Source organism: Garra rufa, chromosome 13 (genome assembly GCF_049309525.1).
Source record: "Garra rufa chromosome 13, GarRuf1.0, whole genome shotgun sequence".
NCBI classification, from domain to species: Eukaryota; Metazoa; Chordata; class Actinopteri; order Cypriniformes; family Cyprinidae; genus Garra; species Garra rufa.
Window position 1 is genome coordinate 27,678,657 of NC_133373.1, and position 17,077 is coordinate 27,695,733.

At 40.0% G+C, this 17,077-nt stretch overlaps 2 protein-coding genes across 4 annotated transcripts in view; one reads left to right on the forward strand and one right to left on the reverse strand.

The window, feature by feature from the left end:
* Positions 1–11,801, forward strand: part of nhsl1b (NHS-like 1b) — a 144,383-nt gene extending 132,582 nt beyond the window's left edge. For 2 of the 3 annotated variants that reach the window (XM_073816392.1, XM_073816394.1), the window contains 4 exons: positions 1,234–4,341; positions 6,433–6,559; positions 8,578–8,616; positions 10,406–11,801. In XM_073816392.1, coding sequence (XP_073672493.1) covers positions 1,234–4,341; positions 6,433–6,559; positions 8,578–8,616; positions 10,406–11,018 — 3,887 coding nt within the window. In that variant the 3' untranslated portion in view covers positions 11,019–11,801. The remainder of the gene's footprint in view (positions 1–1,233; positions 4,342–6,432; positions 6,560–8,577; positions 8,617–10,405) is intronic. The other variant, XM_073816393.1, reaches the window with a different exon arrangement.
* A 3,609-nt stretch (positions 11,802–15,410) lies between these two features.
* The window catches only part of hebp2 (heme binding protein 2), a 4,289-nt gene continuing 2,622 nt past the window's right edge, over positions 15,411–17,077 (reverse strand). Inside the window, exons 4-5 of the mRNA XM_073816927.1 lie at positions 16,184–16,364; positions 15,411–16,041 (exon numbers count right to left, since the gene is read on the reverse strand). Coding sequence (XP_073673028.1) covers positions 15,861–16,041; positions 16,184–16,364 — 362 coding nt within the window. The 3' untranslated portion in view covers positions 15,411–15,860. The remainder of the gene's footprint in view (positions 16,042–16,183; positions 16,365–17,077) is intronic.

Consider the following 17,077-nt stretch of genomic DNA (forward strand, 5'->3'; position numbering starts at 1 on the left):
ATGACATTTCTGTTTGTGCACATGCCAGATTATGGGGATTGTGGAAAGGGCATTCTGCATCACTATTTGTATTTTCTATTTGTAGATAAGCTTTTAATCAACCCTTCTTTATCAGAACAGATGGGTGTGGGGGAGAAATAGAGTGTCAAGCTCTTTAAAGATGTTTTGCTAATAGCGATGCACAATAAATCTCCATTAAAAGGATAGTTTACCCAACAATGAAATGAAATCATTAATTACTCCAAACCCAAAAGACCTTCGTTCATCTTTGGAACACAAATTAAGATATTTTTTGATGAAATCCGAGAGCTCTCTGACCATCAGTAGACAGCAACAGAACTGAAATGTTCCCAGGACCAGAAACGTAACAGTGACATCGATAAAATAGTCACAAAATGTGACATCAGTGATTCAACCATAATTTTATGAAGCTATTTTTGTTTTTGTTTTTGCACACCAAAAGTATTCTCGTAGCTTCGTAAAATTACCGTTGAACCACTGATGTCACATTACCAATGTTATTTTACCAATGTCATTGCTATGTCTCTGGTCCTGGGAATATTTCAGTTGTGTTGCTGTCTATGGAGGGTCAGAAAGCTCTCGGATTTTATCACTTATCCCTTTAAGTCCCATTCTGTTGTTTATATATGCAGAGCTAACTTCATGCATCAGTGTCATATATCTAAAATTAAAGTTGATCTGATGCTTTTAAGACAAGTCTCTTTCTGGTGGTTAGAATGTCATGATTACTTTTGTATGGTAATTTATTCGCTAACATTGAGTGTGATGTTAAAAAGATGCAAAATTGCACTCTGCGGTGTGTTTATGATGGTAACAGGAGGCATAATGCATTAACAGCCTGTGGTTTGCAGCTAAACTCTAAAAATGTGTTTGCACGCATATATGCATAAGCCCATAAATATGTGTGGTTTGTGTGGAAGCGTGTTGCAATGTCCCCCTTTCGAAAAACCTTGATTCAGTGCACACACTCTCATTGACACTCAGAAATGGACAACATATTTGCTATTAGCCATTAAGTCGTCAGTCTTAATCAAAGTTTCCAGGAGTCATCAACATGCCACATGTGGCTGCAGCTAATCAAATTAATTAGCTCTCAGTACAGAGGGTTAATCTGATCGGCAGCTGATGTCACAAAGAGATGGATGAGAGAGAAACAGAAACAAGCAGTTGTAGTATTTGTCATAATTGTGTATTTTCTGTTTTTCCCTGCAGCGGCTAAAGGGCGTGGAGGAGAGCTTCGGCCACAGTCCATGTTTATCCCTGGACAGTATTCAACACTTGGCCGAGTCATAAATGGGAATTCAACTCTGCGTCGATCTATAACAAAAGATTCTGGCTGCCAGACTGAGGATGTGAAAATCGTCCCACCCTCTGTAAGGAGAATACGGGCCCAGAAGGGACATGGAATTGCCGCTCAGATGGCTGGCATCTCCACCTCTGCCACAAACATCTCTTCTGTTTCTGATGGGAGCTCCCCTGGAAATTCAATTCTTGCAATGGCACCACATTTGATATCCAGTGATATCCAACGGTTTCACAGCTTGCCGCGAGGCGCACGGGTCTCTCTTAACGCAGAGCCCCTTTACAGTAGCACCCCTTTCAGACAAGAAGACTCTGCTGCAAAAGCAACTCAGCAGATTGGAAAATTACAAGTTGATGACACTGTAGTGCACATGAGGAATGCCCCCAGGGTATGCACCCAAGCACGGCCAAAATCTCAGGAGGTTAGAAGTACTCAAAGAGAGTGGGGATCTGTTTCAGGACCGGCCTGTGTAGTTTCTCCACATGCAGCCTACTCAACCTCCCTCATACCTAATGCTACTCTATCATGTTCTGCTGAGGTTATCGCACTTCACACCACATCAAGCCCTGGCCAGAGTCCACTTGCTGGGTCACCGTACACAAAGGCTAGACCTCATAGCATGGTCTCAACTGAGAGCACCAGTAGTGTAGGCACAGGATCACACACACCAGAAGCAGGGGTGAAGGATACCTGCAGTGAGACCGGTCAGTCCGATAGTAGTTTGCACAGCCACAGCACTCTTGCCGCAGGAACACTGTCTTCAGACGAGCAATGGATTTACGACACTCCTGAGAATGTCTTGCCCAGAAGGACACTATCCTCCAGCTGCTCAACACCCATAAATCATCTCTATAGTAGCCTTGAACGCTCCTCAAAAGGCACAGACTCTAGTTCGCTCTACTCTATGGACAATGATGGCTACTACACTTCCATGCATCTGGATTCAGGTCTTCGATCGAGGAGCCAGGGTAGCGGCCATGGTCATGGCATAGGAGGAAGAGCGGCAAGACACAGTATGTATGAGTGCATTGGTCAGCAAGAAGACCGAAACAGCTTGTACAGTGACCAGTCACTGTCCCGTTCCATTTCTCTACGCAAGCCTAAGAAACCACCTCTTCCACCAGCACGCACAGACTCTCTACGACGAAAACCTAAGAAGTCCAGCTTTCCCACTGCCAATATTGGACAGTCAGATATTAGCAATGGTCCTCTTCTCAATGAGTCATTGATTGCCACACTCCAACAGTCACTTCAGAATGGGCTGAAAGGCAAAGGCTCCTCAACCTCACCATCTCACAGTCCTTGTAGTGACTATGAAGACCCCTGGATGCTTCGTTCCAGGAGTCAGAGCAGCATCAGTGCAGGCAGCAGTGGTGTATCAGCTACAGGGATGGCTCATGTGTACTCCATTTGTCCCGTCACACCTTCTCATAGTGATACTAGTAGCCTCCGTTCTGATTATGCAGAGTCCTGGGGCTACTACATGGAGTACCCTCGTCCATCTGGAGATCAGACACAGTCACCATGCACCAATGCTGGACAAGTGGTTGAGATGACAAATGGAAAAAACCTCCACAATGGTAACCAGGCTAAGCTTCCTCCTGCTCAGGAAGGAAGTGATGTGTCTGTGAAGCCCAGAACAGGCACTTCGTCACCAGATAGGGTACATCGGTTGACTTCTCCATCAAGTGGGTACTCGAGTCAATCCAACACTCCAACAGCTGGCACTCCTGTTCCTTCCCTCATGAGATGCATGTCCCCATCAGGCAAGCCTAAACCTAGAGTGCCTGAAAGAAAATCATCCTTGCTTTCTTCTGTATCCATATCCTCTTCTTCCACTTCTCTTTCCTCCAACACCTCTGATTCCAACAGGAACAATATTCCTCCTCCACCTCCTCTTCCAGCTGGCCCTGTGGCTCTTGTACCTTTAAATGCTTCATCCTTTCCTCCTCCCCTTCCACTCTCTGGCCCTGTGTGCACTATAGACCAGAAATTTCCTCCTCCGCCACCTCCTTTACCCACAACCCCCCATCAACAAACATCCATAAGCACTACTTACATCAATTCCTCCCCTGAATTTCCACCACCTCCACCTCCAGAAGTCTTGACTGACCCTGTCTTGTCAAGCCTCGATAGTTCTTTCAGTCCTCCACCACCTCCACCACCACTGCCTGCTTATTCTCCACCCCAAAATCAACACCTACCCAGCTTGACACCACATACACCTTCTTCTGCCTGTTTAAAGGAAATGAAAGGCAGCCTAAAACCAGTGAACCTAGAAAGAAAACCAGTGTCGCCTCACTCTGAGGAGCCTAGTAAGATGCCTCTCATCACTGCTTTTGCTCTGCAGAGTGTGCAGCTTCGGCCAGCTAAACGGCCAGAAAACAATAGTCAGTTAGCCAAACCAGAGAAGCCACAAAAACCAGATCATCCCACAGCTCCTCAGGGCATCCCTTCCACACCTCCAAATTTAAGGTCATCTCCAGAGAAAAAACTCTCCATCCAGCATAGCCAGGATAGCCACATTGATGCAAAACCTGACTGTGTTAAATCACATTCTGAACAGACATCCTGCCTTAATGGTTCCATAGATCTTGTTGAGGTGAAGGCCACATCTGAAGTAGATGGTCTTGAGACTACACAAAACACTACACCCAAGAAGAAGCCTCCTCTGATTTCTAAAAAACCCAAATTTTCTCTTATCTTTTCCTCTGTGGATCATGTCAGTGATTTACTGAGTGCTCAAAATGACGATAACATCTTTACGACTACATCTGAAGATCTAGACTCAACACCTGTGCTAGAACAGGAGGAAAAGACAACTGAGAAGGAAAGCATTGACATTTCCACACCTCTCGAGGAGATAAGAGACATTTCTCCCACAAATGGTGAAGCTCAGGAGTTCTCCCAGACTCCTGATGCAGAGAAGAGCGCCTCTGAAGCAGAGGATGAAGAAAGAGATGACGAAGACGTAACCAGCAGCACAGGATCTTTCGGCTCTAAAGATGATGAAAATGGTGAGTTAGATTTTCCTAATTTTACTCTGTGGAGTTGGAGATCATTTATTAAAATGGATGACATGAAATCATACAATTTTAAATACTCTGGCCTTTTTAAAGAGTCAGAGACTATTGGATGACATTGTGATCTCAAGCTCTAAATTACATATAGAGAGATGATGGGAACAAGGGAGTGCACAGCAATTATGTTAGTATTAAAACAGCATTGTAAAGATAAAGATAACTTGTATATAAGTGCATTTGTAAATTTAAAAGATTAGCTCACTTCCACAATAAAAATTTAATGATAATTTACTCACCCCTATGTCATCCAAGATGTCCATGTCTTCTTGTCTTCAGTCAAAAGCAAATTAAGGTTTTTGAGGAAAACATTCCAGGATGATTTGTTTATTCCTTGGCTGGGATCGTGTAGAGCCCTTTGAAGCTGCATTGAAACTCCAATTTTGACCTTTAACCCATTGGCTACCATTGAAGTCCACTATATGAAGAAAAATCCCTAAATGTTTTCCTTAAAAACCTTAATTTCTTTTCGACTGAAGAAAGACAGAAAGACATAGGGATGACATGGGGGTGAGTAAATTGTCAAGATTTTTTTTTAGGAATTGAATTAATCCTAGCAGCAGGTATCTGAGTAAATCAGGGCTTAGAATGGGACATCCCTGCAGCCCTTTCGATTCAGTATTTTTACTTTTACATCTCTCTCTCTCTTTTCCCAACTCTATCACTATACTCTTTAAGTCACCCTTCCTCTCTCTCACCATCTGTCCCTTTGACTTTTGATTCTTCTATTCTTATATATCCTTCTATTGTTCATTCTTTCATGTATAGATGCTCTCACTAGTTGTTTAGCATGCATGTTTCATGACATGACAAATGTAAATGAATAATAATATTAATACTTAATGAATATTAAGAATACTGACAGCAGCTATACACAGAGATCTCTTGAATATGCTAATCAAAGCAGTGTCTGTTTAATAAAGGTATGCAGCTTACATCCCCAGACTTTTCTAGGTATTTCTCTCTTACATTTTTAAAATTAGTACAGCTAAAGGGAATATGTGCATCCCTCTCAACACTCTCTTCCACTCAGAGTGAGGATAGAATGGGACAGCATTCCCAAGGGAGAGCCGTTTAAACGGGACGGGGCGGGGGGGTGGAGCTGACAGTGGGTATAGGAGGAGAGAAGTGAGGGAGGGGTAGGAAAGAGAGCGCGTAACGTGAGATCACCCTCAGCAGCTCAGGCAAGTGCAGATGTGAGATGGGAAGAGAGCAGAGCAACTGAACTCTGGAAAGGTGGATACGACCATAACAATGTAAGAAGATATTTAACAAACAGCTTTTTACCGTACTTATACATTGGAATTTAAGAGCATGATGCATACGCATGTGTCCTTGGATTTATTGATGGCTGTGTGATGTATTGGTACTTGTACGAAATGTAGGACTGTTTTAAAATCTTAATGTTTTGCATAATCCATGTTCAAGGGCTCTAGTGTTTTAAATCTGTGTAGACATTCTTTGAATGTTTTTGTTAGACAAGTTTGTCCAAACATGCCTATGCATTTTGACATAACAGTATCAAGCTCTAGAATGCAAGGCATGTATTTATGAGCAAGACAGTATCAGTTTGACAGCTGAGGTTTGTTATTATCAGAGCACATTTATACATCAGATGCTTTTGCATTCAAGGGATCAAACCCATGACCTTGGTGTTGGAAGCTCAATATTTTTATATAGATAGATAGATAGATAGATCCATTTATGTATGGTTTGTTAGGATAGGACAATATTTGAGCAAGATACAACTATTTTAAAAATTTGGAATTTGAAAGTGCAAAAAAATCGAAATATTGAGGAAAATCGCCTTTAAAGTTGTCCAAATGAAGTTCTTAGCCATGCATATTACTAATCAAAATTAAAGTTTTGATATATTTTTGATATATTTATGATAGGAAACGTAAAATATCTTCATGGAACATGATCTTTACTTAATATCCTAATGGTTTTTGGCATTAAAGAAAAATCTAGTCACATATGTTTTAATATATATTATTACATGAGTTTAATATATGACTGTTCTACCAGGTGAGGTGTTTGAGTCCAGCACGTTGGACGTTGCTCAGTCTCCCAACATCAACAGCAACAGCTGTAGGGACATGGTGACCCCCACTCGGCCCCGCACCACAGAGGACCTCTTTGCTGCCATTCACAGGTAAATTCCCACAATACTTTGCTGTGCTCCCTTTCTTAGTCTGGTCTACTTCCTTTCCACTCCATCATTCCCTCGTCCTGTAAACCGCATTCATAATTTTAAAGCGGGCTGTCCTGTCCAATCTCAGATACATTCATCAAAGATGGAGCGTGGAAGGAAAGCAGCCTGTAAAGAGTAGGGCTTCTGCGGTCTCAGGCTGTCGTATTAAAACATGCCCCAGGCTGAAGTATTACCGCACTGGATGCTTATGTATAGTTTGAATGTATTGAAGAAACATGCACTCTTGTCTAATTCGGTCATAAAACACTCACAGCCTTACTGCAGTCCTTCACATGAGCGAGCGCTGATGCATACTGAATGGTGCATTATTTAAAATTATGTTGTTGTGTTGTAGTTCACAAGTTATGCAGGCTTGCATAGTCACGTGTACTGGGCAGGTTTTTGAAGTTCTTCAGCACGTCACACAATTTCATTCGAGAGGATTTGGTTTCCTCCGCTACAGTGTGTGTGTGTGTGTGTGTGTGTGCGCGCGAGTGTGTGCGTGAGTGTGTGCGGCTTTGCTCTTCCTTCTGCTCTGGACTGCTGCAATCTCACACAGATATTAGAGCAAAAGATATCCTTGAAATGGAAAACCAGTTTAGATGTAGTGTGACAGAGCACCAGATGCTATGTGCTCCGTAAATCCTGCGGTTTGCCCGATGCCACTCTCAAAGCACTGAGCTTTAGATGAATCAAATAATAAAGCTGGAGTGGAAGATAGATTACAACCACAGTGTATATAGCATTTATCTCAAGATTTGACCTGCTATGTTTTCAAGGACTTTGCACTGCAAAAAAAAAAACTGTATTTATTTAGTATTTTGATTATTTTCAAGTTCAAAATATATTTACATGCTTAAAACAAGATAAGCATACATTTGGGTTAAAACAAAAAAATGTAATCCTGTTATAGTTTTTATCCTAAAACTAAACTAAAACATTTTTAATATATCACTATGTTTTAATATATGAAATTAATAAATCTCTGCACCATATGCAATTTGGCTTTTCAAGCAAATTTATCTTGTTTCAAGGATGTACATTTGAAGTCAAAAGTTTACATACACTTTGCAGAAGCTGCAAAATGTTAATTATTTTAGCAAAATAAGAGGGATCATACAAAATGCATGTTGGTTTTGATTTAGTACTGACCTGAAGATATTTTACATGAAAATAGTATATAATAGTTGAATTGCTAAAAATGACCCCGTTCAAAAGTTTACATACACTTGATTCTTAATATTGTGTTGTTACCTGAATGGTCCACAGCTGTGGTGTTTTTTTGTGTGATTAGTGATAATTGTTCACAAGTCCCTTGTTTGTCCTGAACAGTTAAACTGTCCACTGTTCTTCAGAAAAATCCTTAAGGGGGGTGAAAACATTTTGAATTTGAGAATCAGAGTAAATTGAACTTATTTTGTCTTCTAGGAAACATGTATTATTTGTAGCTTCTGAAGGGCTACAGATTAAATAAAATAAAAAATAATATGATATTTAGGCAAAATAAGAAAAATGTACACATCTTCATTCTGTTCAAAAGTTTTCACCCCCCAGCTCTTAATGCATCGTGTTTCCTTCTGGAACATCAGTGAGTGTTTGAACCTTCTGTAATAGTTGCATATGAGTCCCTCAGATGTCCTCAGTGTAAAAAGATGGATCTCAAAATTTTGCAAAAAATTTGTGGGACCTGAAGGATTTTTCTGAAGAACAGCGGGCAGTTTAACTGTTCAGGACAAACAAGGGACTCATGAACAACTGTTACTAAACAGAACTATTTTTTCGTTTCTTTGTTTAGAATATTTAGATGGAGTTTTTTTCTAATGTTTTAGGTATTGTTTTTAGATATTGTATATCTGACACTTTCAACTCTTGCTTCCACATCCCTTGTAATTTTCCCACGATCTGTCATATCTGTTGTTCTCTTCGTCCTTGGTCTTCCCTGATCTCTTCCATCCTCCTTTTCCTTCTCTTTCGTTCAGCCTGGAGCAGTTGAATATGAACACCCCCCAACATATGAGGTGCGGTCTGGCAAGTAATTAGCCGTTGGCTATTCGTCTCGTGATGATGCTAGGGTGGGATTAGCTCTATAATCTCCCAGCGCATCTCAGACTTGGGATGAATTTCTGCTCCATCCCACAGATAATCCCACGCTCCCTAATCTGCAGCAGTTATGCCATGCTAATGAATTTGATTTGATCCTGGGCACACATGCTCTAGCGTTCATTGACCCAAGGTCCTCCTACTGGTTGGGTGAATGAACAGCCCTCCAGGTTAAAATGATGCTGGGCATTTTGCCCAGTTTGCTTTGTTGATTAAGCTTCCATTATGTCTGCACTTCCATAAAGTTGCAACGCTTGCAGTATTCCTCTTTGGTTTGGCTTTTAAAGCACTGAATTTTATTAAACAAACCCCTGCTATTTATATCCCGCATTGTTAAGTTATTCCTGCTTTTCCAATTTTGCAGTGAAGTTTTGGTTTGCTGGGGGCTAGCCGAGTTTAATGAGAAAGTGGAACAGAAATCAATGAAGGGGATAGGCTCATCAAGACTGACAAAATTAATCACAAAAATGGACTCAAATCTTATTCAAGTCATTCAGCTTCAGGAGTAGTTAGATGAGTTGTTAACTGAAGTGGAGCATTTTCGTTAAGCGTTTGCACCGACAGTAAAGTGGCAGCTCTGTCAATGGATTTTTCTTTAAGTCATTTAAACAATGTTTTTGTTTGCACTAAATCAACTGATGCTCTCCTGCCTACTGCTGACTAATATAAGCTTGTTTAATATTTAAAAAATATTTGTTGACCTTTGGTTTAGGGATGCACAGCATTATAATGAATAGTATTGCAACCGATAAAATTACAGTTATTAAATTATTGAAAGTTTCTCCCCAAAACGAAAATTCTGTCATTTATTACTTACTGACATGTTGTTCCAAACCCGTAAGACCTTCATTCATCTTCAGAACACAAATTAAGATATTTTTGATGAAATCCTAGAGCTTTCTGACCCGGCATAGACAGCAATACAACTACCACGTTCAAGGTCCAGAAATGTGTGTTTTTTTGCACACATACCCCCGGTTTCACAGCTTTAGCCTAGTCCCAGACTAAACTGCAAGTCTGAGCTGTTTCAACTGAAAGAAACTTGCACTAACTGATCCTAAAAATATCTGTGCCTTTGTTTTGTTTCAAGATGCACACCAATAATGTTTTATTCTAACTCACATTTATAAAAATTACTTAAATTTCTTAATTGAACTATGACTTAATCCTGGCTTAGTCTAAGCCCTGTCTGTGAAACCAGGCCATAGAGTATACTCGTAGCTTCTTAAAATTATGGTTGAACCACTGATGTGTTACAAAAATGAAGGTCATACGAGTTTGGAACAACATCAGGATGAGTGATTAACAGACGTTATGTCATTTTTGGGTGAACTATCTCTTTAAGTGAGATGATGGCAAATGTAAAAGTAGAAGAAATGAGCACCTGATCTTAGATCAGGGGTGCACAACCCTGTTCCTGGAGATCTACCTTCCTGCAGAGTTTAGTTCCATCCCTGATCAAACACACCTGTCTGTAATTATCAAGTGCTCCTTCAGATCCTAATTAGTTGGTTCAGTTGTGTTTGATCAGGGTTGGAGCTGAACTCTGCAGGAAAGTACATCTTCAGGAACAGGGTTGAGCACCCCGTCTTAGATTTGCAGATGCTGTTGACTGATACTGAAATATTGTGCATCCCTTCTTTGGTTTTCATTGCTTCCTCTTTTGCCAAAACAACTCATCTCACAATACTTCATCTTTGCCTCCAGGTCGAAGCGGAAGGTCCTGGGTCGCAAGGAATCCGAGGAGGACCGCTCACGAGCTCCTTCATCCCCACCGGTCACCCCTACAGGAACGCCCCCTGCCATAACTTCCCCCCTGCCACGGCAAACGGGCTCCATCCAGCGCAACCTGCGCAAATCCGCGACCAGCAGCGACACCTTCAAGGCCCTCCTGCTAAAGAAAGGCAGTCGCTCCGAGACCAGCTTCCGCATGTCTGCTGCAGAGATGCTGCGCAGCACCGACCCACGCTTTCAGAGGACTCGCTCTCTCGACGACTCATTTGATCCAGGATCTCCAACGAGCGAGAGCCCTTGCTCTTCACCAGGCCGCAACAAGAGGACGCCCGAGGACTGGGCACGCAATGAGGGAATGTTCTCAACGTCCCCATCACTAATCGGGCCGAAGTACGGCCGATCTCGCACGCCACCCTCCGCCGCAAGCAGCAAGTACAACGCCCGCAGCCGGATCCTCAGCAGCCCCATGACTGTTATTTGCGAGAGGGATGGAGAACTCACAGACTGTGAAGACCCATGTCCTGTTCCTGCGTTAAACAACTCTCAGGACTCTAACAGCACTTTATGTGAGCAGAGCAGCAGTTAGGAATGCTAATGGCTTCTTGGCAAAGGCAGAATGACTTCTCGGTCCTCTTCGGAGGGAGGAAGACCAGGAAAGGCTGAACTCTAGAAGGTCTTGCCGCCCGCTAATCCAGGCGTCGTAGTGTGGGCTAAGACTTGTGGATCTAGCAGTCAGCTCAAGCAGTAAACCAGATACTGCTGCACTGTAGCTCTTCAGAAAAAAAAATCTGTCTAATCCAACTTAACCTTCTTTTTGGAGACAACTCCACTTTCAGTGGCAATACTAAGCTCATCTTTCCAAAGCTTACCAATAACTATTTCATTCTGATTTTTATTTTCATTCTTTAGGATGATTTGTGTGGGGTTTTTTGGTGAAGCAGTTAACGAAAGTTCTAATGAAGGAATTACTATGTGACTGCTTGTTTTGGCTGTAGTAGTTCAAGGTGATGGATATATTGTCAGGAACATCTCAAACTTCACAGAGGCAGCTCTGTCAGCGCCTTACCGCTTGAGTACGCCGGTCTTCGAAGACCAGGATAAAGAGCACGCCGAGAGACTATCTTTCCATACTGTTCGGACCGTCGGAAGTGTCTGGAATGGGAAAGGAATTGTGGACCGAGGGATTGGAGTAACGACGGCTTGTTTTTGGTTTTTGGTGTGTAGGTTTGCACTGTGTTCGTCGTCTTCTTTTACTCGTCATTTATAAAGCATTGTCTGTGTTGGTTATTTTAAAGAGTAAATTCTAAATCGTCTTACTTGAAACAAACGACCGGTTTACTTGTAATTGTTTTGGTTACCAAAGAGCCAAACGGGACACTCTAACTTGCTGAAACGTGATGTTTTTCAGCTTAAGTTCTGTTCTGTTAACATCTAACGAAAGTAACCGCTTAATTACTAATCCTCCTGTTTACCTGTTAAGCGTTTTCTTTTCTTGTGCAGTTTTATAATGTTTTTTATGTATATACCTACAGAAATGTTAAGTAACCTGAACTTATTTTCAAAACATTTGTACATTTTAGAAACCTTTGCTAGGAGTGGCTTCCTTTTGTAGAGTATTTATTTTAGAATAGCCAGAATGTGGTTTGATATACTGTAGCTGGAGGTGGGCTTTTTGGGAGGGAGGTGAATGAGTCGAGTCTTTAAATTCAGATTCACCGGACACAGAACTTCTATTTTGTTTCTTCACCCATGGAAAGAAAGAACGATGGTAAAGAGGAAGCAAGCTGCTAACCCTCTAGAGTATGTCTCTGTAATAAAACATGGTGATATTTAAAAATTGCCCATCTGTCTTGTCTCCGTCTTTGATTCACTGCCACCTGTCCGCCGCCAGCCCAAACCACAATCTCATTAGCGGCGTCACCATGACACCCGCGGCCATACATCAACTCCAGAGGCTTTGCGGGGTCATCAACCCCTCTTTCTGTCTTACTGACCATCATTTAAAGCTTGATACTGTGACCTGGACCAGTATCGTATGCAAAATGATCTTTGTGTGTTATAATGAAGGAGGTTGTGAATCCATGTTCATGATTCGGCTGCAACAGAGAGATGGAAGTAAGCCGCTTGTTTCTCCACATGCACGTCATCTATTGTGCTGAGCTTGTGAACATGATATTCAGGCGACCGTTACCTCGAAAATAAACCTGATGACGGTGCAGAGAGTGTGTGTTTGGCCTTGTAGGATTTCTCTTGCTTGCACCTGAGGTTATGTCCTTTATCAGATAAAGCAGTTTTTTTTCTTTGTCTGGATCTGTTAGAATTTAAAATTCACAACATGTTTCTGTTTATACACAGAATAAATGTGTAGACTGAAACTTACAATATCCAACTTTGATAAAAAAAAAATAGTCTTAAGTATGATCCTTCAGAAATCATTGTAATATGATTTATTAGAATTTTTTCTAATAATTTTTCTTTGATGAATAATATATAATAATATTAGTCTCTGCTATCACTTTTCATCAATTTAACATCCTTGCTGAACAAAAGTATTAATTTCTTTCTTTTTTTTTTTTTAAATGAACAATTCATGGACTACAAACTTGAACGGTAGTATATATTGTTAGAAAATATTTCTGTTTTAAGTAAACCATGATGTTCTTTTAAACTTTTTATTCATCAAAGGATTCTGAAAAAAGTATCACAGGTTCCAAAAAGGTTTTTTTAATCAGCATATTAGAATGATTTCTGAATGATCATGTGACACTGAAGACTGGAGTAATGATGCTGAAAATTCAGCACTGCATCACAGAAATAAATTGTTTTTTAAAGTATATTAAAATAGAAAACCACTATTTTAAATTGCAATAGTATTTTACAATATTAGTGTTTTTTTCTGTATTTTTTAACAAATAAACAACCTTGAAGAGCAGAAAAGACTACTTTTAAAAACATTAAAAATCTTACTGATCCCAAACCTTTAAACGGCAGTGTATGTATATTAAAAAGAGTGCAAAAAAAAATCTATTTTCCAAACCATGTCTTTACTATTCCCAAATATACTTTGTTAACACAATAATGGTTTATATTTAGAGCTGCTGGAACTTGAAGGATCAGTTAACTTCCAGAATTAAAATGTCCTGATAATTTACTCACTCCCATGTCATCCAAGATGTTCATGTCTGTCTTTCTTCAGTCGCAAAGAAATTTTTGAGGAAAATATTTCAGAATTTTTCTCCATAGTGGACTTTAATGGTGGCCAACGGGTTGAAGGTCTAAATTGAAATTTTAATGCAATCCCAGCTGTGGAATAAGGGTCTTATCTAGGGGAAAAAAATATTACTTACCTGTGGTTAGTTCTTCATCTGTGTTCTTTGGTCAAAAAGAAAGGGTGGAGCGAAAAACTCCATCTTATTTACTCCTACTTAAAAACTGGCTGACATCCTTGTTTTACCTTTTTTGTAAAGTGCATTTGGCTTCCTTTGCTCTTTCACTTTGTAAACAGTGGGTTGGTACGTCCGCCAACATCGTGACTTTTGGAGCTGCACTGAAACTGCAATTTGGACATTCAACCACGTCACGGTTTGGTCAGTTACCCGGATGAGCGGCCATATTGGAGATACTCAGATATAAACAACAGCATTGATTGCACAGTTAATGTACTACTAAATATGTTAAACGTGTGGAAGCTGCTAAAACATATAGAGACGTACTCGTCCTCTTTTTAGACTTAAATCGCCCAAAATGTCCGGGATTCAGCTTTTGCTTTCTACAGTCGCCATTCATTGTGTGCATTTTGGTATTAAAGCCTTGCCTGGGATTGTTTTCTTAATCCCGCTCCCGCAAACATTCAAATTTTTTATATAATTTTCGCACATCACGGAGTTCCTATCAATATGCGGAGTAAATTACTTTGGATGCAGCTCGTGTTGGATGTAGCGTTGCCAAATCCTTTTTAATTCCACAAAATTGGAGTTTATTTTCTCCTATGGGTTAAAAGGTTGAAATATTGCATGAATTTAATTCGACTAAAATGCATTTATTGAAACATTTTGCATTGCACCTGTGATAAAACAGTGGTAGATCTTAGTTTTGTTAAGGATGGCCACTGTGGTAGGAAGCTTTTTAGCTGTTATGATTAGTCTGCATACAGTGACTGTAAAATATTGGTATGGAAATGACCCCCTAAAATAACTTGAAAACTAAAATATGGTCACCCTACTTAGTAAGCCGGAAAGGGTGCAACATTTTTGACAAAATAAAGTTAATAAGTGGCGAAGATACTTACGAGCAGTATTAATTAAGATATTAGCAAAATTATTTCACCTACCTGACCAAAACACTTGGAAGCTGCTAAATCATACAGAGAAGGACTTGGTAAGCATGAAAAGGCACGATATTTTTATAAAGGGTGGTAAAGATACATACAAGCAGTATTAATTAAGATATTAGCCAAATATTTAAACTACCTGACCGGAAATGATAAGAACAAACATGAATGTTGTCAAAATGCTTGCCCTATAAATCCTGGTTCAGTTTGGCCAACAACAAACGCCTTTTGTTCCTCAGACAGTATTTTGCACTCTTCTCCTTGATTTGTTATACCTATAGTACTATGGTATTATTCTATAGTACTTCAAGCGGTTTTTTTACGGCCCACAACGTGACCATTCTGAGTGAGCTAAACCGTCCCTCCTTTGATCTAAGATAATTTCCTAAATGTGCGTAAATGATTCCTTCATATTAATGAAACAAATACATAATTGAAAGGTTAGTGCTATGAAATAGTATGAACTGCAAGTACATAAAAAAACTCCTAGGTCTTAGGACTGCAGCATCAAGATCATGTACTCAAAACGCTCAGAGCCAAACATCAACGTTCTTTCTCAAGATGGGTGCAGTTTTATTTTTTAACCGCTAGATGGACACGTTTAAAAATGTGTACAAGTTATTCTCAAGACCAAAACGACGGTACAAATTGTCAAGTTAATACAATGTTATTGTTCCCTTTAATGGTTAGATTCGAGATTCAGTGCAATATAAACAGCTTAAAATACAGATGAGATTATATATATTTTTGAACAGTTAGCGATTCAGTCAAGTCATGCAGTACTTGTGCCTCTACAAACATACAGTAAGTGCTTTGAGACATTATTAGTAAATTCAAACCTTACCTCACATGATGACAGCTGGTTAGAAATTACTTCAAATTATTTTTTCAATTTCACAGTTAACGGTTGGTACCTAAAATGTTATTGTCAGATATGCAATTAGTATAGTGTTAAATTCTCGTGTAAAAACATTCAGGCACTTGCGGTACACAGTAAACAAAGCATCTGCACAATATCTATTTTTAAGTTCAAAAACACATAAATTGACGTCCTCTTCATTCACATCATAAGGCATGACCATTTGATCCTTGGGGCTTTTATTCTTCATCTTTGATCAGCCACACCTCGTTCCTACGGTTGGTCAGTTTAAAGGGGCTGTCGTATCCTGCTCTGTAAAACGGAGCCTCCTTGAATTTCATCCCATCCCGCTTGAGGCTCTCGATCAGTTTCAGTAGCTCCGCACGGCAGCTCTCGCTGTTGGCAAAGCCTCCAAAGGTCCTGCAAAAAAACAAAGCCAAGCAAACATGAAGCTATGACAACAAAGCTATTATAAACTAATGTAGTTTTGGATCTAAAATCTCTTGCGAGACTTAGTGTAGCATTTAAATGTACAATTTATAAAGCCTTGACACAAACATACCTCACAAACACCGTGAGCTCTTTTCTGTTCTCGATGAAAACATCTGGATCAGTGGGTTTGGGTGGGTCAGCCTGATGTTCCTCAGGGATGTAGAAGGACACACTGAAGGTGCTTTCACAAGTGGGTCCAGCACCAGGCTCAATCAGACAGCTCACTGGTGCTGTCATCTCCACCTTAGACTCTGATGGTACAGGACAAATGCTCAAAGCTGATATCCAAGGTGGTTCAATAATTCACAAGTGCGGAAACATACACTGATCTGAGTGTCTGAAATATCTGCTAAAGCTATTTTGCAGATGCAGTGTCATCTGGTGAATCATTAGTGAAACACAATTTACTCTGTGGGAACACAACCTGCCACATGCTTTTTATTACTATAAAGGCATAATGAGATTTATTGCAGTCAAGTAGCTCACAGAAAACCTTCATTTCCACGTTATTGAATTTTTGCTTCATGCACGAGGAGACTTCTTTTTACCCATATGCATATGCTATTACAGTTGAAGTCAAAAGTTTACATACACCTTGCAGAATCTGCAAAATGATAATTATTTTACCAGAATAAGAGGGATCATACAAAATGCATGTTATTTTTTTATTTAGTACTGACCTGAATAAGATATTTCTTGTGTGGACGTTTACAAGAGAAAATAATAGTTGAATTTAAAAAAATGACCCTGTTCAAAAGTTTACATACTCTGATTCTTAATACTGTGTTGTTACCTGAATTATCCATTTTTCAGCATTTTTGTGTATTTGGACCCTTTCCAACAATGACTGTATGGTTTTGAGATCCATCTTTTCACACTGAGGACATCTGAGAGACTTAATTGCAGAAGGTTCAAATGCTCTAGAAGGAAACACAATGCATTAAGAGCCAGGGGGTAAAACTTT